General features: G+C 38.0%; 1 protein-coding gene across 1 annotated transcript in view; it reads right to left on the reverse strand.

Moving 5' to 3' along the window:
* The window catches only part of MIPOL1 (mirror-image polydactyly 1), a gene marked incomplete at its 5' end in the record, with an annotated part of 160,080 nt that overhangs the window by 75,949 nt on the left and 61,242 nt on the right, over positions 1–22,889 (reverse strand). Inside the window, 1 exon segment of the mRNA XM_084264226.1 lies at positions 17,057–17,164. Within this exon segment, the coding sequence (XP_084120352.1) occupies positions 17,057–17,164 (108 nt within the window).

Below are 22,889 nucleotides of genomic sequence, written 5' to 3' on the forward strand. Positions count from 1 at the left end.
AAGCGTTGCCCAAAAAGAACATGTCAAATGTTTCACCTTTCACCACCTCAAAATAACTTGGAGCTTATAGCATTGTTTGGCAAATCTCAAGCAAAGAGATCTCTTTTTTTTTTTCCCATTCCTTTTCAGATGTAGCCAACTACGAATCAGTCACATGAAACAGTCATTCCATTCCTAATTATTTTATTTCCAGCGCCCACCGATTTACCTGCAAGCACCATGTTTCAAGTGGAACATTTCCTTCCTCAAAATGTAATTCGGGCTCCTTGCTTTCACGATTCAGGTTCAACTAAAAAGACAGCGAGGGGATTTTGCAATAACTAAACAAGAGATTTAATCCAGTGGATAAGAGGATAAATAAAAAACCCCACATAACAACAACAATAAAAAGCCACAACTCCCCCAAACCAAAAGAATAAACCTTGATTTTTTGATTATTGTGCAAGAATATGTACAAAACTGAGAAAGTCCTCACTTCTGTATTAGTTGTTCCAGGAAAGAGCACATCCTGTTTAACAGCCGTGAAGTACTGACTAGCTAGAGAAAAAGTATGGAATCAAAACCAGACCAAATTCCCAGAAATTATGTAGTCAGTCTTCACTTATACAGTCAATGGGTATGTGGGGAAAAAAGAAAGAAATAAATTAACGAAAATGGAAGAGCTACTGAACAGAATTTAGTTCTGAAAAACTAGTAAACTAAGCGAGAGATGGTTACACTTGCACTAACAGCCTCAGCAACGCTCCTTGCCCTAAAATGCATAAGTGTTTCCTAATCAAATATAAGAAAATGTAAGTCTAAATCCATAAAAAAATCCTGAAATGTTATATCCAAAGCGATGTGACCTTCACATCTACACCAACAGCAAATATATGGCAAGTACTGCTAAAACAGTAACATATCAAAATCAGGTCTTACTCATTGTACAGGATGATTTTCCCTGTCAGCCTCAGCCTTCAGATTCCAGAACGATTTTCTTTTTGATGAAGGTGCTTACACACACCCCCCAGTTTCAAAAACCAGACACCAGACTTACTGTGTGTCTTGTGCTCCAACTTAAACAAACACAAACGACTTCATAAGATAGACAGCGCTCATGCATACATTTATTTATGTTAAGACACAAGCAGGATTTTTCTTTTTTTCCAGATTTTGTCCAGTGTGGTAAAGAGACAGTATTATTTATCAAAGGATCTGTCTGAAGAGCCCTGAGCCTCCTCAGCCCCTGTTAACTTCACCAGGCATTCAAAATCGTCAACAATCTCCTAAAACAGGCCTCAAAGGATGACTTGCAAAACTGAACTTTACATTAAAAATCAGTCATTGTGATTTCTTTTAGGCCATTTTATCTTGTTTTTTTGGCCAAAATGGTGATGAGCTGTTTTGTATACTTTTATATTAAAAGTCTAACCAATAATACCTTTAAAACTTTACTGAATACAGCTGACAGAACACAACTGTAATGAATGTAAAGCATCATATTTCTGCCATCAGCCTGCATCACTCATGGTGCTGTGCATTACTTACCAAACACTTAAAAGAAATCACACACACAAGCCCACTTATTCACCTGTGTATGCTAAGTTTGGAACAAAACCCATAAAGAACAAGTGTTTTCACAATTTCACCTCATTTGTTGCTATGACTTGAAAAATCATATACCGTTGAGACTATGACACACAAATAGACAACAAAACAATATTGTGTATAAATTAGCCTGTTCATTGGTTTGCATTAGAATACTTTTCTGTTAAAATAGGAAGGATTTATTCTTGGCTGTTATACAAAGCAATAGAGTTTAATCTGATCCATTTAAAAAAAAAAGCAGCGCACTAGTACAGTCATGGGGAGAGCCATGAAACATTCTGATAGCAAGGATTCAGAGACAGCTAAACAAAAAGTGAGAGAAAAGCTTGCTGAAATAACCCTTTTTAAGTGCAAAAACTTCACCCCATGCAAAGATGCAGCAGTAATGCTGCTATTTCCCTGCAGATCGGTCAAGTCTTACGTTTAAGCAAACGGATCGAGTCGGGGGAACTTTATCAAACTGCTACCATCAAACAGCAATGATAAATTTAGCTCTCAGTATTACAGTGACCTCCTGACCAGAAGCCAATTTCTCGTTTCCCCAGCCTTTTGAATTCAGAGTTATTACCCTGTCACAAAAGGAGCTGATTTTTGCAGCGTTCAGGTTTTGAGAGGTAAGAGGCGCTTTCAGCTGCGTCGAACATCAAGAGTTGCGGACACTCGGCTTGGGGCATTTATTATTTGAGGCAGCTCTGAGAGCAACTTCTTTTCTACATGGCTTAATGAAACAGGTAGGAGATACACAGTGAAACTGTAAAAAATACTAATGAGCTTGAAATGTGAAAACTGAGTTTTCCTTCGTGCAGTAAGTTGCGAAGCTGATTTTATCTCTTAAGAAATGGGAAGGAAAGCTTCACACAAGAAACATACTAAAAACTGATCGCTGAAGTTTTACTGGGGTGAATAATAGGTGCTCACAGAAGTAGCTTCCTGTGTGAGGCTTACTGGATTAGGCCCCAATTTGTGAAAATGTTGTTTCTGGACGCGGACCTGCTATTCTAAGTTTCAGGCTGGAATGAAGTTTTCATAGTGAAGCTCTTCAGTCCTAAAGACTGGGGTCAGAAGGGAAACAATGCAAGGGTGTGAAATACACTGTTGCTGCTACAACGTCAACTCTGCTTGGTAATTTTTGTCAAATTACCCAAGAAAGGAAATATGAAGTCTGATGTCACTTTCTTCAAATACAAACACATCTCAGCAAGACTGCGGGTCTTTTTCTCCTAAAAAATAACTGAAAAAACAAAAAATATGAGAAGCAGACATTCCTTTGTGAGGACAAAGTTAATAAAACATTTTATTTGGGAAGTAGACATGATACAAGTGGAGTTTGAAGGTGCAGTTAGCTCTGTTCTAATATTTTAAATTTGACAACACTTGTCAAAAGATGTTAAAAATTGTTTTGTGGTCCAACAAGTCACTCAGCAAGAATAATTTTTAAGCAGCTTTTCTTTTTGTTTCAGTTAAAATTAAAATCCATGCTGTGTAATCCTTGGAGTCAATCTGTAATTAAGGGGATTTGAAGAGAGACCACGCACCGCATTAATGATAAAATTTAATATCTGTTTTAATACTCCAACATAAGAAAAAAACCCTAAGCAACATACAAAAAAGCAATCATCTCCCTATTTTGTGTGAATGCAGCATATATACATCATTACTATGTCTAGCAGCAATGCTGTATTTGATGTCAGCTTTTTGTTTATAGACCAAATGTTTCAGGATTTAGCATCTACAGAGCTTAAAACTGCATCTGCTTGAAAGTTGGCACCCAGATTTAATAGGCTAGATAAACAGATTTTATTTTATCTAGTTTGGAAAACGAGGGGTTTTGTTGTTACTGTTGTATGGCAATTCCAAACGGAAGGAGCCACCAGCAGCATTTCCAAGGTTTCACTCTCCCCTCCAACATCTAAGACAATTACAGCTCAACTCTGAGAAACAGAAGCAGATAACCAAATAAAACCAATTAACTCCATGTGGTATGCTTAAATGCTTTGAAGTCTATCAGAATACAAAAATTGATGTTGTTTGTTATACCAAGCCTCTCCTTTAGACTACAGGCAAGGAAAGAATTTGAAATTTGTGTCTCTTCAAAATGAAGGTGGTTGACACTAGTGATTTCAAACCATTTACTCAGCTGCTTAACAGGGGAGTAAAGACAGTTCAATTTTTAAACTAGATACCCATACCATCCTTCCGAAGATGGGATGAAGGATTAAAGTACCAGGGTGATGGGGTATTTTGTGATAATTTTTTTCCAAAGAACTCAGTAAGAAGCATGGTTAAAGTAGGGGTGCTCTTAATGAGATTTTGGGTGGAAAGGTTTTGAAGGGATGTGATGTTTTGCACTGAGAAAGGATAATAGATTCTTTTAACATGGAGATCAAAGGTTTATTCCTGTTAAAATTTCTTCCAGCCTGAGTTCTTCTGAAAGAACTAGTAAAGCATCAGTGTATTCTTGTTAAATCATGTATGATACCTTGTTCATGAAAACAAGTTTGAATAGAATTTCCTCTGATCTCTGAATATTGTTATGCAGCCTAAACGTGTGTGTAAACCTTCACAGATTTGGGACCTAGGCCCATTAAAAGTTAAGTGTATGTGGAACTCGTAAGCTTCAAGATCAATGCAAGAAATGGTTCAATTCTTCCCAAAATTTAGATCCTATAACAGAACCTATTAATGTCAGCAGGGCTGCCCTCCAGCAGACATTCAGATCTGAATATAACTAGTGAAATTGTGAAAGGTGATCTCTGTTCTTCAGTGAAGAATCAATTCTGGAGATGGAAACCAACACAGTTCAGAAAATGAAGTCCCAGAAAGATTCAATATATAAAGAAACCAACTACAAAGTGACAATTAGATCTTTGAGTTTAATTTTAAATTGCAATTCTTAACTCAATCACCAATATATATTCTGTATAATACTGCGATATACACTCATTTACTATTACACAATGGCATTTGTTACTTGGGCTTCCTGTGCAAAATTTGAAGGCAGTTCTTTTTAATTTTACCTTTTTATTGTGGTTTCTTTTTCCCTGCTAAGTTTAATTTACCTTACTGTTAAGGAAGGCTGAATTTTGGAAGTAACAACACATCTCACTGGATTTTGGAGACATAAGAAATTGAAGTCTTAATTGCAAATGTATTTTACAGGAGAAATCAGACCTTCTTTGAGTGTTTTCAGTGAATAATTCATTTTTTGTGCAAGTGTAATGAGCAATTTTGATTCAGCTACATGACAGAGCTATGCATGCAGTGCTTCTAAATATCAAGATAAACCTAATATATGTTGAGTTGAAATCCTAATGCACTGATGCACTTCTGCTGATATGAAGCTTACTTTACACTTTTGAAGTCTTCAAATAATAAAAAACAAGGCTATGTATTTCATATGCCAATGTTCTATCTGTGCTTGTAAAGATTATATTAATATACTTTCTGAACAGGAGGTACACCAGTGTGCCTGTGCAGGTTTTTATGGTGAAGGTCTGGAAACTCAGAATTACTGAATTATCAAACTACTTGACCCCTAACATACAGCTTCCAACTCTTAAGGTTTACACCTAGAGAAAAGTCCAGCTGCCAGTCCATAATCTTAGAGGAAAAGCTGTAGAGATCTACTGGAAGACAGGTGAGGAATATTTTCCTTCATAAAGCCCACTTTCATAGAAGAAAAATAAAAAGATCAAAATAAATCCAAGTCGATTCATTCCTTCTGCTCTTCAAGCATTCTCCTAATGACCTCTATACTGCTAGGGTAGAAATATACACCTACTGCACACAAGTAGTACGTCTCCTCCCCTTAGCAACCCAACTATATGAACAGCAGAGTCCAATTTTCCTTTACACTGCTGCGTGGCCACATACATGGAAGTCAAATCAGGATTTTGCTCTTATTTACGGGGAAAAGAAAGGGATTTTCCAAAGCCTCTCAGTGATCTAGGAGCACAAGTGCCTTAACATCAAAAATGTGCCTCTGCACCAGAACAAATAAATAGATGGGAATTAAAAAGGACAGGCAAAACGAGTCCTGACTCCTCTGTGTAAATGATGGCTAAGCACCAAGTTGCACTTTCTGGACACGGGCTCTTTTGACTTAATCTCATTCTAAAACCTGAAGTTTCTCACCTGGGAACTGAGTAGGAGAGACTTACAGATTACAGTAGAAAGATAAATAAAAACATGTAGCAAGCAACTTGAGGCTTCTGAATCAAGGCTAATCTGCAGTCTTACAACCACACCAAGATCTAATGTTTCAGTAGTGTCCTTTGCCATCTGTCCCCCTCCTACACTGAACTGTGCTTCATATGATCACTCCCAGGCAAAATGCTATGAAAGAACTCTCCAACTCTCAATAGAAATTTGGATAAACTTAAACATACTAAGACCAAACATTCATTTTTAGTAAATACCTAAAATTCTGAAATATTTGTAATGATCCTTTATCCTATTCCTGGTTTCCTCTACCCATGATCTAAAGTAGATTCTATCAATTCTGAGGGGTGTTTCAGATAAGGAGGTCATGGATGGGTCAGAGCAGGACCTTTGCTATTTAATGACCCTGTAGCTTACCTTTTGCACAAGAGCTTAGGTTACTACCTTTTATACATTTTATTGTAGGACAAATAACTGACATGTCATCATGCGCTCAGGCTCAAGATTTTGTTTACAGTTGCTGCTCAAACAAAAGAGGATAATTTTCCTCTGCAGCATAAAGAAAAGATGGACAGTAAGACACTGAAAAAATTTTGAAAATTAAGATTTTCCACATTTCCTTTCTGCATGTAGGAATAACAAATTTCAAATGGAGAAAGGAAATTTATGAAATTAAAAAAGCACAACATAACAATGTCAGTCCTCTTCATTCATTAAATCTGGTATCTTGTTTTCAGCATCATTTGATGCTCAGTACCTTTGAGACAGGAAAAACTTAACTTGGCTAAATACTTTTGGTACTTCCTTTATTTTATTACAGTACTATGTTGACAGATAATTTGAAAACTATGCCAGTGAAGACTATTATTAACAATAATAATAGAAACCAATGCTAAGGGCTTCTTTAAACATTGAAGAAAACAGTTACTATATTATGTACACAATGGCTTCAATTTTAGAATCTCTTAACTAAGTTTGAAGACAGTTTTTACAGTGCCAGAAAGTGCCAAGTGAGGGAGGGAATCCTTGTTTTCTTGTAGCAAGTCTGACGCATTAGGCTTCATCTTTGTTTTACAATTAGATTAATATATGGCCTTCGTTCCCAATCCATGCAAACCCAAAATGAAGCTCCATACCAGTGGGGAAGTAAAATAATTTTTTTATAGCTGTTTGCAGTGCAGCAGTATGACACTTCCTTAGTACTTCTTTCACAGAAGTACTAATATTGCTGTATTATTGAGCAGAAGGAAGGACAAATGAACCCATGACTAGGGTGATAAACTATACCACTGGGCATGACAACAAATAAGCATTATAGTGAAATAGAGGTTTTGTTTTTATAAGAACTCACGTTTCCATAAAAGGAGCTTTTCTAACATGACCATGTTTTTTACAGTTTGCTTTGCTGACATGTCAGATTCTGTGATTCCGATTTGCAAGATATTGATGAATTTCAGTGTATTGTAGAACACAATTTTTTATCATGGTTTTAAGGTATGGGTATCACCTCTCTGAAGATAAGGACTGAAAGAGCAAGTAGCAGACAGCTTTCAATCTGGCCACAGGATGCCTGCATAGTTTGGTCCATCTTGTACAACTTCAGAACTGTTTATTTTTCAGTGTATGTATTTGTATAACACATAGGTCTGAGATCTGTCCCAGGCCCATAAACTATTACAGTTTTGAGGTCCTTTAACAGACTTCAGATAAAAACCTAAACATGCTGCAGAACATTTACAATTGAAATAAAGTGTCCTTGAAAGTGGAAGACCAAGTGACTGCATCACTGAACATGGAAGGAACTTCCAGCAAGTCACCCAGATGCCTATCAAATCAATCAACTATATAAAATGGAATATACCTTGTTAGAAGGAAAAACAGGTGCATAAAAGTGTAAAGTATTTGTTTGTAAAAATTAAAAGTTAATATAATATGTGCAGATGCACAATTACAGAATGGTTAAATGAAAAACATGGATGAGAGGAACTTGTCAACAGGAAGTTCATGGTCATGCAAGACTATTACCACAAAAAAGCTGATTCTTTGCATACCAAAAGAAAGGATGTGGAAGCAGCCTGGGTGATTGTGAGAATGATAATATAGATCTAGAATAACCTTAGATCAAAATGCTGCATTCCAAGAACCTACTGCATTCATCAGGAATAATACTTCTGCTAATCAGGAGTAACACTGACTGATCTCATGGGAAGACAAGTTTCACCTATGAAATGAAAACAAACAAACAAAAAAATCTCACTTAAGTGTTTTGAATGAGTACGTCATCCCCAATGACAAAGGGACATTTAAATATACACAAACAGTTTGTTGATGTTTAAGATTGTCAAGAATAATCTGGTGCCAAGAGAGATGAAGGCTGTCAAATAAAAAGCAACAGACCTCCAAGGAATTTTTAGTGGACCAGATGAAGACTAACATCAAAGACAAAGTAGGAATGAGTAATGAATTCCTCAATGCTTAGAACTGAATCAAAGTTCAATAAATATATCTGCTTTGCTTAAGAGAGGCTCAGCATCTGTTAAAAGAAGAGAAGGAAGACTTGCACCCTTTAGGCAAAGAGAACAAATTCTAGCCAAGATGCTGTTGCTGTTCAATCTTTCAAGACACATTCTCTGCTGTTCTCATGCAGCTGTTTACAGGTAAAGGGAAGCCTGTAATTCCTTAAGACATACAATGCCCTAGACAACCATAATTAATTAGACAGATACAACTCTTATCAGGATAATTTTCAGGATAAATGTTGTTATGCCAATAAATGTTCACTCTCATCCATATATTACTTTGCTGTGAACCACAGAATCATAGAATGCATTAGGTCGGAAGGGACCTTTAAAGGTCATCTAGTCCAACCCCCCTGCAGTAAGCAGCAACACCTTTAACTAGATCAGGCTGCTCAGAGCTTCACCAACCCTGACCTTGAATGTCTCCAGGGATGGGGCCTCCACCACCTCTCTGGGAAACCTGTTCCAGTGTTTTGCCAACTTCTTCCTAATGTCTAATATAAGCCTCCCCACCTCTAGTTTAAAACCCTTGTCCTACCACTACATACAAACAGCCCCTTTCCAGCTTTCCTGTAGCCTCACACTTTAAGTATCAGAAGGTCACTATAAGGTCTTCCCTGAGCCTTTCCCAGGCTAAACAAGCCCAACTCTCTCAGCCTGTCTTCTTAAGAGAGGTGTTCCAGCCCTTTGATCATCCTTATGGCCCTCCTCTGGACCCACTCCAACAGGTCCGTGTCCTTCCTGTGCTGAGGGCTCCAGAGCTGGATGTAGTACTCCAGGTGGGGTCTCACCAGAGCAGAGTAGAGGGGGAGAATCACCTCTCTTGATCTGCTGGCCACACTCCTTCTGGTACAACCCAGGGCATGATTGGACTTCTGGGTGTCAAGTCCTCATTGTTGGCTCATGCCCAGCTTTTTGTTCACCAGTACCTCAAAGTCCTTCTGAAAGACTTCAGGTCTCAGTTAGAAACACTACTTCTTTCATTTGAATAGAGTCCAAGAAATTCAGTGTAACTTCTGTGCAGACAACACAGGGCTGCCAGGCCAGACAGCACTGTCAGGGAAAGAACAGTCCTACAGATATGGGAAGGTGCCTTGGCTAGTGCAGCCAGGGAAGCAAAGATGGGAACACGAGTACATCTATTTAGTCCTTCAATTTGTAAATAACCCAAGCTTGAACAAGTTCAGAATTCTGCCTCACAGCTATGCCTCAGTGAAACAAGAACATGTGGCCCTGATGCCTGATGCCACACAGCCACTTACTGACATCACAAGCTGACCACGGAAAATCATTCAAGTACTTATGTTACAAAACACCATTTCCCTGCATCTCCCAGGTAGATGTTTCCCATAAACCAGATTTATCAGACCCTGGGAGCCTGGGTTTCTAAAGGGACTCTGGACAACTTCGCTCTCAGTGAAGGGCGTCCCATTTCATAATTTATTTGCCTTGCTTTCCATCAGGGGAAAGCATTGTATTACTTGTTTATGGTACATTTAAGCAATTATCTTAACCTTCAACTCCCTATACAAATGAAGATATTTATGATCGATGAACACAAATGTCCATCAGTGCTAAAACATTAACTACCAGATGGGAGGAGACGGTCACTAAGAATGTAGTTGTCACTCATTAACAACTGTTCTGTCAAGATCTGCATAACTAAATAAAGCCTAACAGCCTGGATGGCTTAAAAAAACCCCCTAATTAACAAAACTGGACACTGAAAGTGATATGAATAGATCAAATATCTGAACATAGCTTTTGGACTCATGGTCAAATACATGGTGCTAAATTAGTCATTTCCTGCCTACAGTGGATGTGTGTAAGCAAACTGTTACACTACTAAATATATGAGAGCAGATGAAGGAGAAATCTCTGGACCTGAACTGACCAGAGGACCAGGTTATGATATCTGCTCACAGGAACAACTGGATCCAAGGAAATTTCAAATGATTGCTTTAAAGACCTCTTGACCAGGACTCCCATTTTTTTCCACTGGGATTGAGGAATATTGGTCACTGTATATGAGTTACTTTCTTCCTCTTCATACATACAGATGGGTAGGTTGTCAGAAGTCTGTGCTGTTGGACACACTACAACTTAAACAGAAAGGAATGCAGAAAATTAATACTGAGGTGGAACATGGACAAATTTGTTTCTGCAGGCATTGTACATGGCCTCATTTCATTATTCATTTATGGCATGATGCACCGGTTTACACTGATACCCCTCTAAGGTGTGCAGCACTGTTTAATAACACCAGCCATAAAGTGACTAATCCTGTTTCTAGCATGGATAAGAGCTTGCACAGACTTGGGTCTAACTTTAGTGGCACCCTTTCAGACCTTATGATTAAGAGGTTTTGGGTGCAGCATAAGCAAAGGGTCTGTTCAATGCAATTAAGATTGCAACTGTACCTACTCTGTGTGATAAAGTGCCTAGGAAGCAGCAACTGAGGAAAAATGTTTGTGCATTCTTATCCATATCCAGATTGTCAGCAGCACGTTTCAAGTTCTTCTAGGTCTTTTTGTTTCCATCTCCACTATGCACATAAGAACATTTCAAGCATTAAAACTTCAGCAAAATCCCACTCTGAAAATTAAGAGTGATCTCACGTGCTTCATCAGGGTAATGAATTTGTCTTTCACATTGTCCAAGCATTTAAATTAAGGCATACACTACTTTAGGGTAGCTACTGGAGAGTGAAATTAACTCATCTTGGCTTTCATAACCTGAACTAGACCACTCTTTTGAAAGTGGGAGAGGAGAAATGGCGCCCTTAGGAGAAGAAACTGAACTACTGAAATGTCTCTTGCACAAAGTTAGAGATTGCAGCTTACCTCAATAAATCCTCTAGCATTTTATCCCCGTGTAAGTTATTGGAAGAATAGTATGAAGAACCTTTCAGGATTAGTTGTAACAACATATTATTTGCTGGAGATAACCTCCAAGAAGCCTGTTAACTATTCCCATTGCTCCTGAAATTTTTCTGTAGTTTCAGAAAAATAGATACAGATCACACGGGCACACTGCATCTCCTCACACTGATCTGCAATCTACTTTTCCTACCCTTCTATTTCCAATATGAAGCTGTCATCCTAGTCTTCAAACACAGCTATATATTAATTTGCAAATGTGATAACAATTCCTTTTATAAGTAGCAGCACATGACATCCCAAATGAAACGTGTGATTGCTTTAGGGCTAACTCCATGGAGTGGGTTTTGAAGCTTAGCTTTCACAGGTTGATATTCTGTTAGATACAGAGGGAACAGTGTATACTGGACAGAAGAATTCACAGCTAAATCTGAGAGAACTGTGTGGATCATCCAACATATGATCACTGCTGAGTTGCTTCACTTAAAAAACCCCTCAACCTCCCTGAAGTAAGCACAATATTTTAGAGCACCTTTTTCCAAACAAGTAGATCAATAGCAAGTTCTATCCTCTTTGAAAAGCAATTTGTAGCTAGAAACTGGAGGAAGATGTAACACCCGCTTCTGCAGTGGATAACATAGCTAGCTGTTCATCTTTTAGCTGCAACACATTGGTAACCAGCAGCAGGTTTTTATCACTCAACACTGTGCTGCCATTAACAGCAGTGCAAGAGCCAAAATTGCTGAAGTTGGCAGAGTGGTGTTCTGGATGTGGCTGGACCTTGCCACGTTCAAACCTTACGTTCTAGGTTTCTAATATATCAGATTGATCTCTGTTGCCTCATGTAAAATGGTGATGAAAGTATTGAAAGGAATTTCTCTAAGAGTTTTCTAGGATGAGACTAATAACTATAATCAAATGTAAAAATTGTGTGCTGGACTGGAATTTAGCAGAAGAGTTGAGATTGAAATCTCTCACTTTCTTACCACTGGTTCAGGAAAGCCTCCCTGGATTAGAGAGCATTTCAAAAGTGTGTGGCCCAGTCAGAAACAAACTGGGGTCTTTATAGCCATAAACCAGCTCTGAAGTCATTAAAATGAAGCTCTGAAACTTCATATCTGAAGCTCTAAATATAAAAGCATTGTTAGAATTACTTAGTTTTTGTAGATAAGGGACATGATTACTATCTTCTGAAAGAAACATTTGATTCCATAGTCAATATTATATGCCTAAATAGTGTGAATAGTCTGGCTTGTCAACAGTAGCAAACATTTTAAACTTCATGTTAAAGCTTTTCTTATTTTTTTAAAAAACTCTTATGGCATCAGATTCTCCCAGGATCGCACTCTTCATGGATGATATGTTGACTAGTCAGCTTGATTTGTTTTTGCAGCTGACATGGTGGATTTCCTGCCCTTGACACAATTCTTATATGTCAGCAGAAAGCAGATGACATCAGCTACAATTGCTTTATGACAGTACTGTAGACGAACTCCTTCAGGTCACTTCCTTCCCTCTGACTCTAAATTGATGATATTCTTCATAAAATCATGGAAGCACATAAGATGAATTCTACAGAAATTCATACCTAAAAAGACTGATGAGTCAAAAAAAAAAGAAACAAGCCAATCATAACCAAAGATTAACACCTTAACAGCTCTGAAGGAGATTCATAACCTTTACAAGTTGTAATGACATCATTATTGGACGGAGTACTCATTTAGTCACTAAAGGGCACCTGAGTCGTGTATCATCATGAAACAGCCCTCCACTCAATCTTGAGAGTTTGGCTTGAGAGTAAAATCAGTATGTCTCTTTGGTCTTTAAAGCAGATTAGTAGCTGCTTTAAGAAGAATGCACGACCTAATTAAAAATTACAAAATAAATCAGGCCTGTGGGGAAAAAATGTGTCACATCTCTGTCTGTCTTGTTCAAATCCAGTGAAACATTTTCCATGGATTTTCACATAAGGGTATTTGTTTCACAAGACTTATTTCCTATTCTTCTTCAACCAAGTAAAGAGGACATTCGCAGTGGCAAAATCTTTATTTTTCTTTGGGAAAATGCATTACTTAAACCTCTGCATTTTAAAATGACACATTAAAAAAACTAACAACAATAAAATTATCCACAACAATATTTGAATACTAATAAAAAAATAGCAATTCTTCAACTATTCTGTTTAATTGAATCAGCTATTTCGGTGCATTGTGGGAATACATTTATCAGAATCAATAGAGACCAAATGTTAATTATAAGGCCAGGCACAAATGAATAATCTTACATATAGACCCTGAGACACTGGAACTGCAAAGCACTCTGCAGATCTTATTTTATGAAAAGGTACTAAGAGCGCAAATGTATAGGCCCTTAGGAAGCAATTATCCCTAAAAGATTTAGCTATAATTCAATCTGTAATATTATAAGAGATTTTTTTAAAATGGTTTCACAAAGAGGAGGATTATTTTACTTTAACTATGGAAATAGGGACCCACACATGCTTCTCTGAATGACCTCAGTGCAGTTGTGGGCATTGCCTGGAGGGAGAAGTTGAAATTGGTCTTTTCGTTCAATTAATACAATCCCAGATGACCAATAAGAGCATTAGAAAAATTAGGAGTACCAGTTTGGCATTGTGGGACTGAATGGTCTACATCACTACAAGGAATGTTCTATGCACTAAATACATCGAATATGGAAATTTTAAATCATGTAGTACTAACGTGTGACAGAGATTAGCCAAGAAGAGCTATCTTACCAAGGACATGCAGATGCTATGTTGTGCAGTAAGATGAAACAGCACAGTATAGGTCTATACAGCATGCCTTAGATGTGATGTCACATGACGTGCAGGCGTGACATGGGATCTAAATGCGTAAAACCAGAAGCATGCAAAGAGCGCTTACAGAATCTTTGTGATTTCCAGATCCTCAATCTGGCCAAGATACTGCCACCACGGCTCTCCTGCAGTAACAATCTTTCTGTCTGCTGCTTTGCCTCACTCAGGAGTCTATAGGCTGCCTCAAAAAAGGTTGGCAGTAGCCCTGTCAGCTAATATAACTGAAAATAAAGCTGAAAGCTCTTGCTTATCTTACCTGTTAGACCATACCATCAGTGGCATGAAAGAGGTTTCCTGTGGATACTACACTTTTTTTTCCTTCTAAGCAGCTCATTATTGTGAGATAATATTAAAAAATAAGAAAAAAACCCTCCCAATACTCATTGCATTTTGTTGTTCAGTGTATTTCAGGACCCCCACAGAGGTCATGCCATCCTTAATCCCAATTACTGTATTATTATCCAGTGAGGACTGCAAGTATCCTTGCGCCGCATCTGATGTTTACACTTCTGTAGTCCCTGGAGAAAACATAGAGCAGATCAAATTTCTTGCCTGCCACCTATCAGCAGAATACATCTTTTGCCAAACTGAATCAGACAATACTAATTATGTTTAAAAGAGTAGGAAAAAATAGAGGCTTTTTAAAAAAAAAAAAACAACCCTGAAACTTCCTGGATAGACACAGAAGGAATGCCTGGGCTCCTTCTGCAGGACTGGTGTTTACATCTGAATTAACAATATATAGCACAGTTCCCAGTTTGCACGTGGAAGTGGTTAAAGCAAATGTAGTACTCTGAATCATGGTGAAAATAAAAATAGATGTGTGGATATTTAACCCTACACCACAGAGCCAAATGGCCTGCCCTGTTTCTTCGAAAATAGGTGACCAGAGGTTGATCTGCAGCGGAGAGGACACAGGAGGGGATTCTTGGGTCTGTTCAAGCACTCTGTGTGTAGCACTTAGAATAGCCAGTGAGCAGGTACAAGAGGTAGGAGGCAGCAGCTAGGAACAAGAAGGTTACAGAGGAGAGGTTTGTGCCAAGACCTCATGGAACACTGCATTACCTGTCAGGGAGCTCTGGCTGGATACTTCTCCATCAGGGAGCTCTGATGCTGACAGCATCAAGAGCATCCTGGCCATCTGCAGCCAGGCCCAGAGCTCTGGTCAGACCCCTTTCCAAAGGAGTTGCTGACATGACTTTCATCCCTACCAGCCAATCTGCATTTTTTAGGCTGTAGCTACACTAAAAAAGGGTGATAAGCTTTTCATTTACACAGGTATTTAGGTCAGGATGTGCATTTATACGCTCTATATCAAAGGTAACTATTATTGCCAACATTGCATATGGGCATTTTAAAGTTTTCAAGGTCAAGAATTCAACTTAACCCACTGGCATTTGGTACCATTGGTACTCCACTCTGATGGACCTGTCCTCACTGTAGGCAATGGTAAAATGAATTGGTACAGAGGAACTATAGTAAAAAAAAGTTCAACTTTACCAAAAACTGAAAAGCATTTCTTTTTTCCTCCTCAGACTCTCATCTCTAAAAGACTACAACCAATTAACCTCTAACTTTGAAAAATCAAAAAATGCCTGTGACAGACAGAAATTAAATTCTTTAAAGATTAGGTGCTGGGAGAGCAATATCAGGCTTAGAATGAAATCCTAGTAACACTCTGAACTATTAAGTCACTTCTTGCTCTGAAAATAAAATTATTCTGTAAGCATTATGTCAGGCAATATTAAATGTAAAACAGGTAGCTTCAATAAAACACTGCTGTTTTATAGCAGAAAGACTCTGTGCAATGATACACCAAAAAAACAAGTCAGCCTGCAATTAATGAATGCTACATTCAATCAGTAGCGTGCTCGGTAAGCACTAACTTTTAGTGATACCAGACTCAAAACAATACTGTTGTGGTCAGAAACAGCCCTGAATATTTACAATCTCTATTTCTAGTCATCTGAGGATGGATTGCTCTCAGTTTTGCATACCTGATTTTGTAATATTCAACATAAATTCTGATGGCAATTATAAATCCATGGCACACAGAACAGTTGTGTGGCACGCAGCCTCTCTCCATTTATTCCTTACACTTTTTTTTTTAAACTGAGAAATGTCAAACTACACAAGGATTTACCTTAATTCCTATACTTTGCATCAGTCAAGTTCTTGCAAGAATAATAATAATGTTTCCCAAATATAAAAAAAAAACCAAACAAAAAAGAAGAAAAAGGAGGGAGAGGAAAATCTGCGTATAAATGAGACGTGTTTCCATCTTGCTGCCTAAATCAAACACAGTTTGAAAACAACACAGTATCAACAGAGTAACTTCTGTATTTATACTGTCTCTCCACTACCCATAAAAGAGATTTTAAAGAATACAGCGGTTGAATAGGTGCACACGTTGCTTGCACATCTTACCTGGAATAGTCTCTTATTCTGGCTAGCGGTGAGATTGCTGGTTATGTAGCTATCAATTCCACTGACGTTACAATTTCCCTTTCTCAAAGCAGCAATAACCTGTCACTTTATACTGTCCTTTCTCTGACCCTCTCCCGCCTGTCTGCTCATTTTTATTCTTATTGACAAGACTTATTATTCCTCCTCCCAATTCCAACTAGCTACCCTTTTGCAAATAGTAGTATCAACTATGTGGTCACTAGTAGTATAGGTCAACAATGTTATTAATATAGCACACACTGCTGGGAGCAGATCAAACAGCCATGCTTTAAAATATTAGTTTTGCAAAGGTACCATGAGGCAAATAGTTGCAGTTTTCTGCACGTTATCAAATGTAATATTGCAAGGACCGAGCCCAAGAATTTAGTGTTAATTACCAGCCCAATAATTTGGAGGATGTGTTATTTTTTTTCTCGGTGTTTTCATACACAAAATAAAATAAAACCATAGCAGAAGGGTGCTGTATCTGTGTTTAAAGAAGGGGTTGTTGGCAAACACCATAGCTCACTTCTGCCGAAATGTACACAACTGATATATGCAGCCCAGAAAGCTGGCACCAGGGGCTTACAACCTTAATTTGCCTGCAAGAAGAAATGGAGATTTACCTTCAGAGCACGTTCTTGATTGTTTTCAGCAGTCAGATGTCTCGTGTTGTTTGCTGAAGTCTGGTTCTGCTCTTTCAGATGATGAAGCTCCTGCTCCAGCCGTTTGCACTGCAACGAGGAAAGAATCCCATTAAGTAGAGGAGTGTGGGCATATTTTTTTCAACAAGCCAAATGAATTAACGTAAATAACCCCCATCACCATTTCTGCAGGAGAGAAAACATCAGACAAAAGCAAGTTACAATCCCAGATCAGTACCAGAGCTACATTTTTCAAATGTGCATCATTATTCAGTTTCTTCCAGGTCCAACTGTATGTCAAAACCCCCAATGTTTAGCATCAGATAAAAACATTTTTTCAGAATGCTTTAAAATGTCTTAAAAAATACAAAGAAGTTGAAATTAATAACAACCTAGTTATTCCAATATAATAATGGATTTTGGCTTTTATATATTAAGTAAGTGGATATAAAGGAAATACGTGCTTTTAGAAAAGCAAGCAAATTAAAGATCCTTCTCCCAAACCCAGGACCCAACCTTTTAACAGAAAATATAACTGTAATTTTTTATACTTGTATTTTTGACTCTGAGAGATTACTTTAAATCCCAAACACACACCACATCTTGAAAGAAAAGAAGCTTTAAGATTGTTTTATTTAAATATTTAACTCAATGACAAAGAATGAAAAATTTAACATTTGCTACTGTGTGCATACACATGTATACTTATTGCTGTCAGCTGAACATCTATTTTAACGATTAAATATCTGAAAATTTTGAGCTAAATTATATTTCACTGTTTTTTACAGTAACCATAAGAGGTCTTGCCCAGATACTTTGTTTTGAAAGAGTAATTAACTGTCAGCAGGCAGTTTATTGTCTTATGAAATAATACTCATTTACCAAAAAAAAGTGGGGGGAAACAAAAAGATAAAGTACAAGGAAGATGTGTGAGAAGACTGTTAGAAGGAAAAACAGTATTAACAGGAACCTTTTAAAACAGTGTATTTATTACAAGGCGGTAGTTTGGATATCACCACCAAACACCAAAGCTGATACACTCTGTTGGAACAAAAGACAAATAGATGGTAAAAAGTATTTTAATGAATACTTTCTGAAAACACTAACAAGAAAGGAATAAGCATTGTGACATCGTGCCCATGTAAGCACTGCTGTCTCAAATGAAAGACCTGGAAGCATCAATCTCTTGTGCTGTCTCAGTGACTCTGGAAGACACAGAGCTGAGCTTCCCATCAAGTGTTTACAACCTATTCTTGAGCAATTCAGTATGTGGGACAATGAAATGTAGCTGAAGTCAACTCTAAAAAAAAAAGAAGAAAACCTGTGAATGAGAGAGCTGTAGGACTGCAAAAATTCTGAGATTTCAGCAAAATAAGTCCTAAAGGATACTGAGACAGAAATTTTAAAAATGTACAAATACATACACTTCTTAAAGTCCATCCTTGACAAGGTATTTTTACAGACAAAAGACACTTAATGTCTTCATGTTTGTCACAGAATGACAGCTATAGTTCTTGTTCCATGTCCAGCATGAAAATCACGTGTCTGTAAACATGATTTCTGCTAACAGAACTCTTGACAAAAATCATGAGTTCTGCTAACAGAACTCCTGAAGAACTAAACTCGGACTATGCTGGTTTTCTCCTCTAGCAGCTTTTTTCCTCTAGCATACAGCACCTAAACAGTAATTTAAAAAAATAAAATTAATCTACTACTGCAGGCATTATCATGACACTTTACACATTACATCATGTAATATTAGCAAGCCTCTCATTTTTCTGCTTTGCCAACATTCTTCTTCAAAACGGGGCTTCAGAATTCCCAACAGCACGTATTTCTCATAGTAAATATTATTAAAATGGCCAATATCTCAATCTACCTTTAGACCATGAATTTGTATCCAGGCTATTCTCTTGACTCCAAAAGAGAAGTGAAAACACACCAAGAGCAAACCTTGCTACAGGACTGTACAGAAAAAGGTCTTGATGTAGAGGGCAGGCTGCACAACTAAGGGCATGGGTGCAGTCCTATTCTACTCACCACTCCCATGAAGACAGGACAGTGAAATAAAGAGCAGCAGTGGGACTCTAGTATCATGCAGCATATTCAGTACATACAATAATGATGCCACAAACAGGCAACATGAAATGGAAGGACCTCCCTAGCAAGTCGACCTTGACAAGATCCCACCAATACTGGTAGCATTTTGTAGTTAATCTTTTATTTCATTTCCACTAAGAACGCTGATACCTGAGAAGAAAAAAGTAAAAGGGCATATTCAATCAGCACACGGGTTGAATCCATTTCGGGGGTATCACTGAAAGAAATGGTGATCTAGTTTGACCTCTGCACATATGTGTTTTAATATGCTGGAAGCAATGTATTAACAGAAATCACTCTGAATTATCACTCTTTATGCCTTTATTCCTGCCTGTCTAGGAAGTAAGATCTTTATGCTGTTTGAGAAAGTAATATAAGAATACTCTTAAACTGCAACATTGTGCATGCTTTACTAACATTTCATACTCTACAACACTTTAATAGCTAAACTATTTTTAAAACATTAAAAAAGCATGCTAAAAGCAAGGGCTCTTGTTCACAAGAACAAGACCATATGAAACGTCCGTGTAATCCTGCTGTAAAGAAAAGTTTTAAAAATAGAATTTAAAACAATGCAGCCCTTCTACTCATTTGAATCAACATTTTTTGAATTCTGTGTCATTGGTTGCTAGCAAGGTCCAGTAAAAATAGATGTTCTTTAAAAGAACATGTGTTTTTATTGGTGCACTCCAGGGCTCTAAAATGCCAACAGCTGCAAGCAAGAAACTGGATTTCCTTCTAAAAACATATATAAAAATACTTTTTGGAGCGCAGTGAAGAGAAGTCATCGTCCAATTCAGTACTGGCAAACAGGAAATGTTGGATGTATCCTTGTAAGAAAGCTGAAAGCTAAAGGAAGTATTTCATTTTAAATATTATAAATAATGTCTAAATCCTGTTATCCAAAACTTGTGAAAATTCATACTTGGCAAACACTCAAACAGAGACTCTTACTATACAAAATGTTTTACACAACACAGGTTGCCTAAACATCTGATCTGAGGTATAACTGTGCACTTAAATGGAAGTTCCTGTGAATTTAACACTTTATGAAAGATGGGGTAATTGAGAAAACTGCTTCTTTCCCTCAGATAATTTGAGCACACCAAGGAAATTGAGAGTACCACAGATGGATATCAAAGAGAATATGCCTTGATCAGAATGCTAAAGACTTTGCTAAGTAAACGATGCTAAAGCCCCGCAAATGGTAATGTCATTTTATAAAGGCTTCACGCAAACAATCCACCAAGAATTAGTTCCACTGTGTGGTCTGCTGTGTCCATTCAGAGTTCTGCAGCCAGAGTGCCAACACAGAAGATACGAAAAAAACCCTCGAAAAAAACCCTCAAAAAAAACCCAACCAGAAAAAGGTTTCCTCTGTCTTCTTTCAAACCTTTGCATTTACTCTCTCTGAATACATTTCTTTCAAAGTCTCCTACCTTAGCTAGCCTCATTCAGGTGCTAACATACTTCTCAGATGGTGAACCTCTTTAAGCTTACTCCAAGCATTCCTTGAGCAGCCATCAGTGCCCAACTGCAGTTTGCACTACAACATCATCCATTCCCAGCAACAGGCACCCCATTTCCACAGCGCGACCCTCCTGTGCCCTTCTAAATGCACCCAGTAGTTCCAAACAAATGCCCCTGTACCCAGCAGAGGATACATCTCAGGTAGCTAAAACACAAAATGAAAAGCAAAACAGGCAAAGTATCAAAAGGGTAAGAAGATATCCAGACAAGAAAGGATGGACAACAAGTACACCTATTCTTCCCTCCCATCTAATCTCAAACATTTAGGCACTGGTGAGCCTTTTTTAGCGAGCATCAGATAACATGATTCAGCAGAATGAGGATGTTTGTGAGAGGCACCTGTTCAACCCACAATGGGTGCTGACACTTTTCAGTGACTATGCAGGTGGGAGGCTTGAGAACACCATGGGGAAAAATACAAACAAACTGCATAAATGAGTGCCTGCCAAAGGGGACTCTGAGGGAGAGGCCAAAAAGTGGACCAGGAGAGTATCACTGAGGAACGTCCTCAAGGCTTGCCCAGAAAGAGACTGTTAAAAAATGGTCCTAGTTCCAGGTACACAAAAGGAGTAAAGATAGTTTAGAATGAATTGAGTATTTCAGAAGATAGAAAAATCAATGCAGATAACCACTTAATAGTGTTTGGCCTTTACTAGAAAATGAGGTTGCATTAACATATCAAACATAACTTTAGCACTTGTATAAACAAATCATCTTTAACATGCTGTCAGCTTTTCAGCATTTTCTTCTTCTATTTGTACCTGTAACACATTAACACAGTGTTATGGTACCTGCCATGTCTACACAGCTTGATGAGTTATTTTTTGATGGTTACTTGACGTGATTCAAGGTGCTCTGAAAGTAAAAGGTACAGACATTACCCAAGAGGAAAGAAAAATCTGCAAACAACTGGAGAAATAACGTTAGCAGGGACAAAATGGAATACAGCCAAGCCTTAACACTGAGGAAAGCTACCCCCAACCCCCAAGCATTTGGTGCCTAAATACACAGCTTGTTTATCTGAAGACACCACCTATTCCCAAAGCCCTCAGGCAGGAGCGTATTTAACCCAGCACTACTCAGGTCAATCGTGGTTTCAAACAGACAGAAATCTTTTGCTGCATTAGGGTCCCTGGCTCTCATCTCCCTCAACTGGGTGGTAACGTCAGGTGCACTACTCATTTTGTATTTCAGCGCAGGTTTCACCCAGAGAAAGGGTACTGTGGAGCTCTTTGGCTGAGGAAGCAGCAGCAAAGGCTGAATATAACAGAAAACTGTAACACTTCCTTACTACAAATGCAGTCTTGGTAGTAAATTAATCCTGTTACAGCTATATTTGCTTTTAATATTACTATATAGCCTACAATGTTTTCCATAGTCTTTCATTAAAAGAAATCCAAACTAACGCCTCCTGAACTTAAGGCAATATGCTAGGGGAAAAAAATAAGTCAACACATTATGTCGTTTATATGCTAGGAAAAAAGGGAATTGATTTGTCCCTCTGTTAATACAGATACCGGGGTCAAAGTCTAACAAAACAAATGCACTAGGACTAAGATGAGGCCAAATCCTGTACAAAGTTCTCTCCTGAATTCTGAATTACATTTGATTGTCTCACCCAATTAGTACAAACAAACGATAGTATTTTATGAAAATACATGTGTTCATCTGGAGTCTTTGTAAAACCTGCAAAGCTTATGACCCTATGAACCTGCATGGGCATAAATGCACAAGACTCCACTGGTGAGATTGCTGAAAAAAGGCACAGTGTGCAGGCAGAGGTACCACACCGTGCTTGTCCTGTTCTTACGCTTGTCATGAAGCCTTGACAGTTGGCTGAGGGGGGGTAGGTGGATCTTTGGTCTGATCCGATCCCATCCAGTCACTCTTATGTGGTCGCTGTAGTTTAATAATAGATCTTGTCCACAACCACAGCTTCCCCCCAAACAGCTTCATTCTGTCATGAAATTTAAGGCAATGTCTTTTTATTTGAGTCAGCCAAAAATCAAAAGTGAGTGCACAGTCACTTCCTATGGGTCAGCCAGCACCCAATTACTTGATCGAATATCAGGTCCTTCACTTCAAACAGGGAGTACTCTGTCACATTCTGTGGACTTTTATGTATGAAGACCTTGCTGAACTAGAATCTCATTGAGTTACTGAATTAGTGAGAAATAAAAATAAC

This window comes from Gallinula chloropus, assembly GCF_964237585.1.
Source record: "Gallinula chloropus genome assembly, chromosome: 4".
Classification (NCBI taxonomy): domain Eukaryota; kingdom Metazoa; phylum Chordata; class Aves; order Gruiformes; family Rallidae; genus Gallinula; species Gallinula chloropus.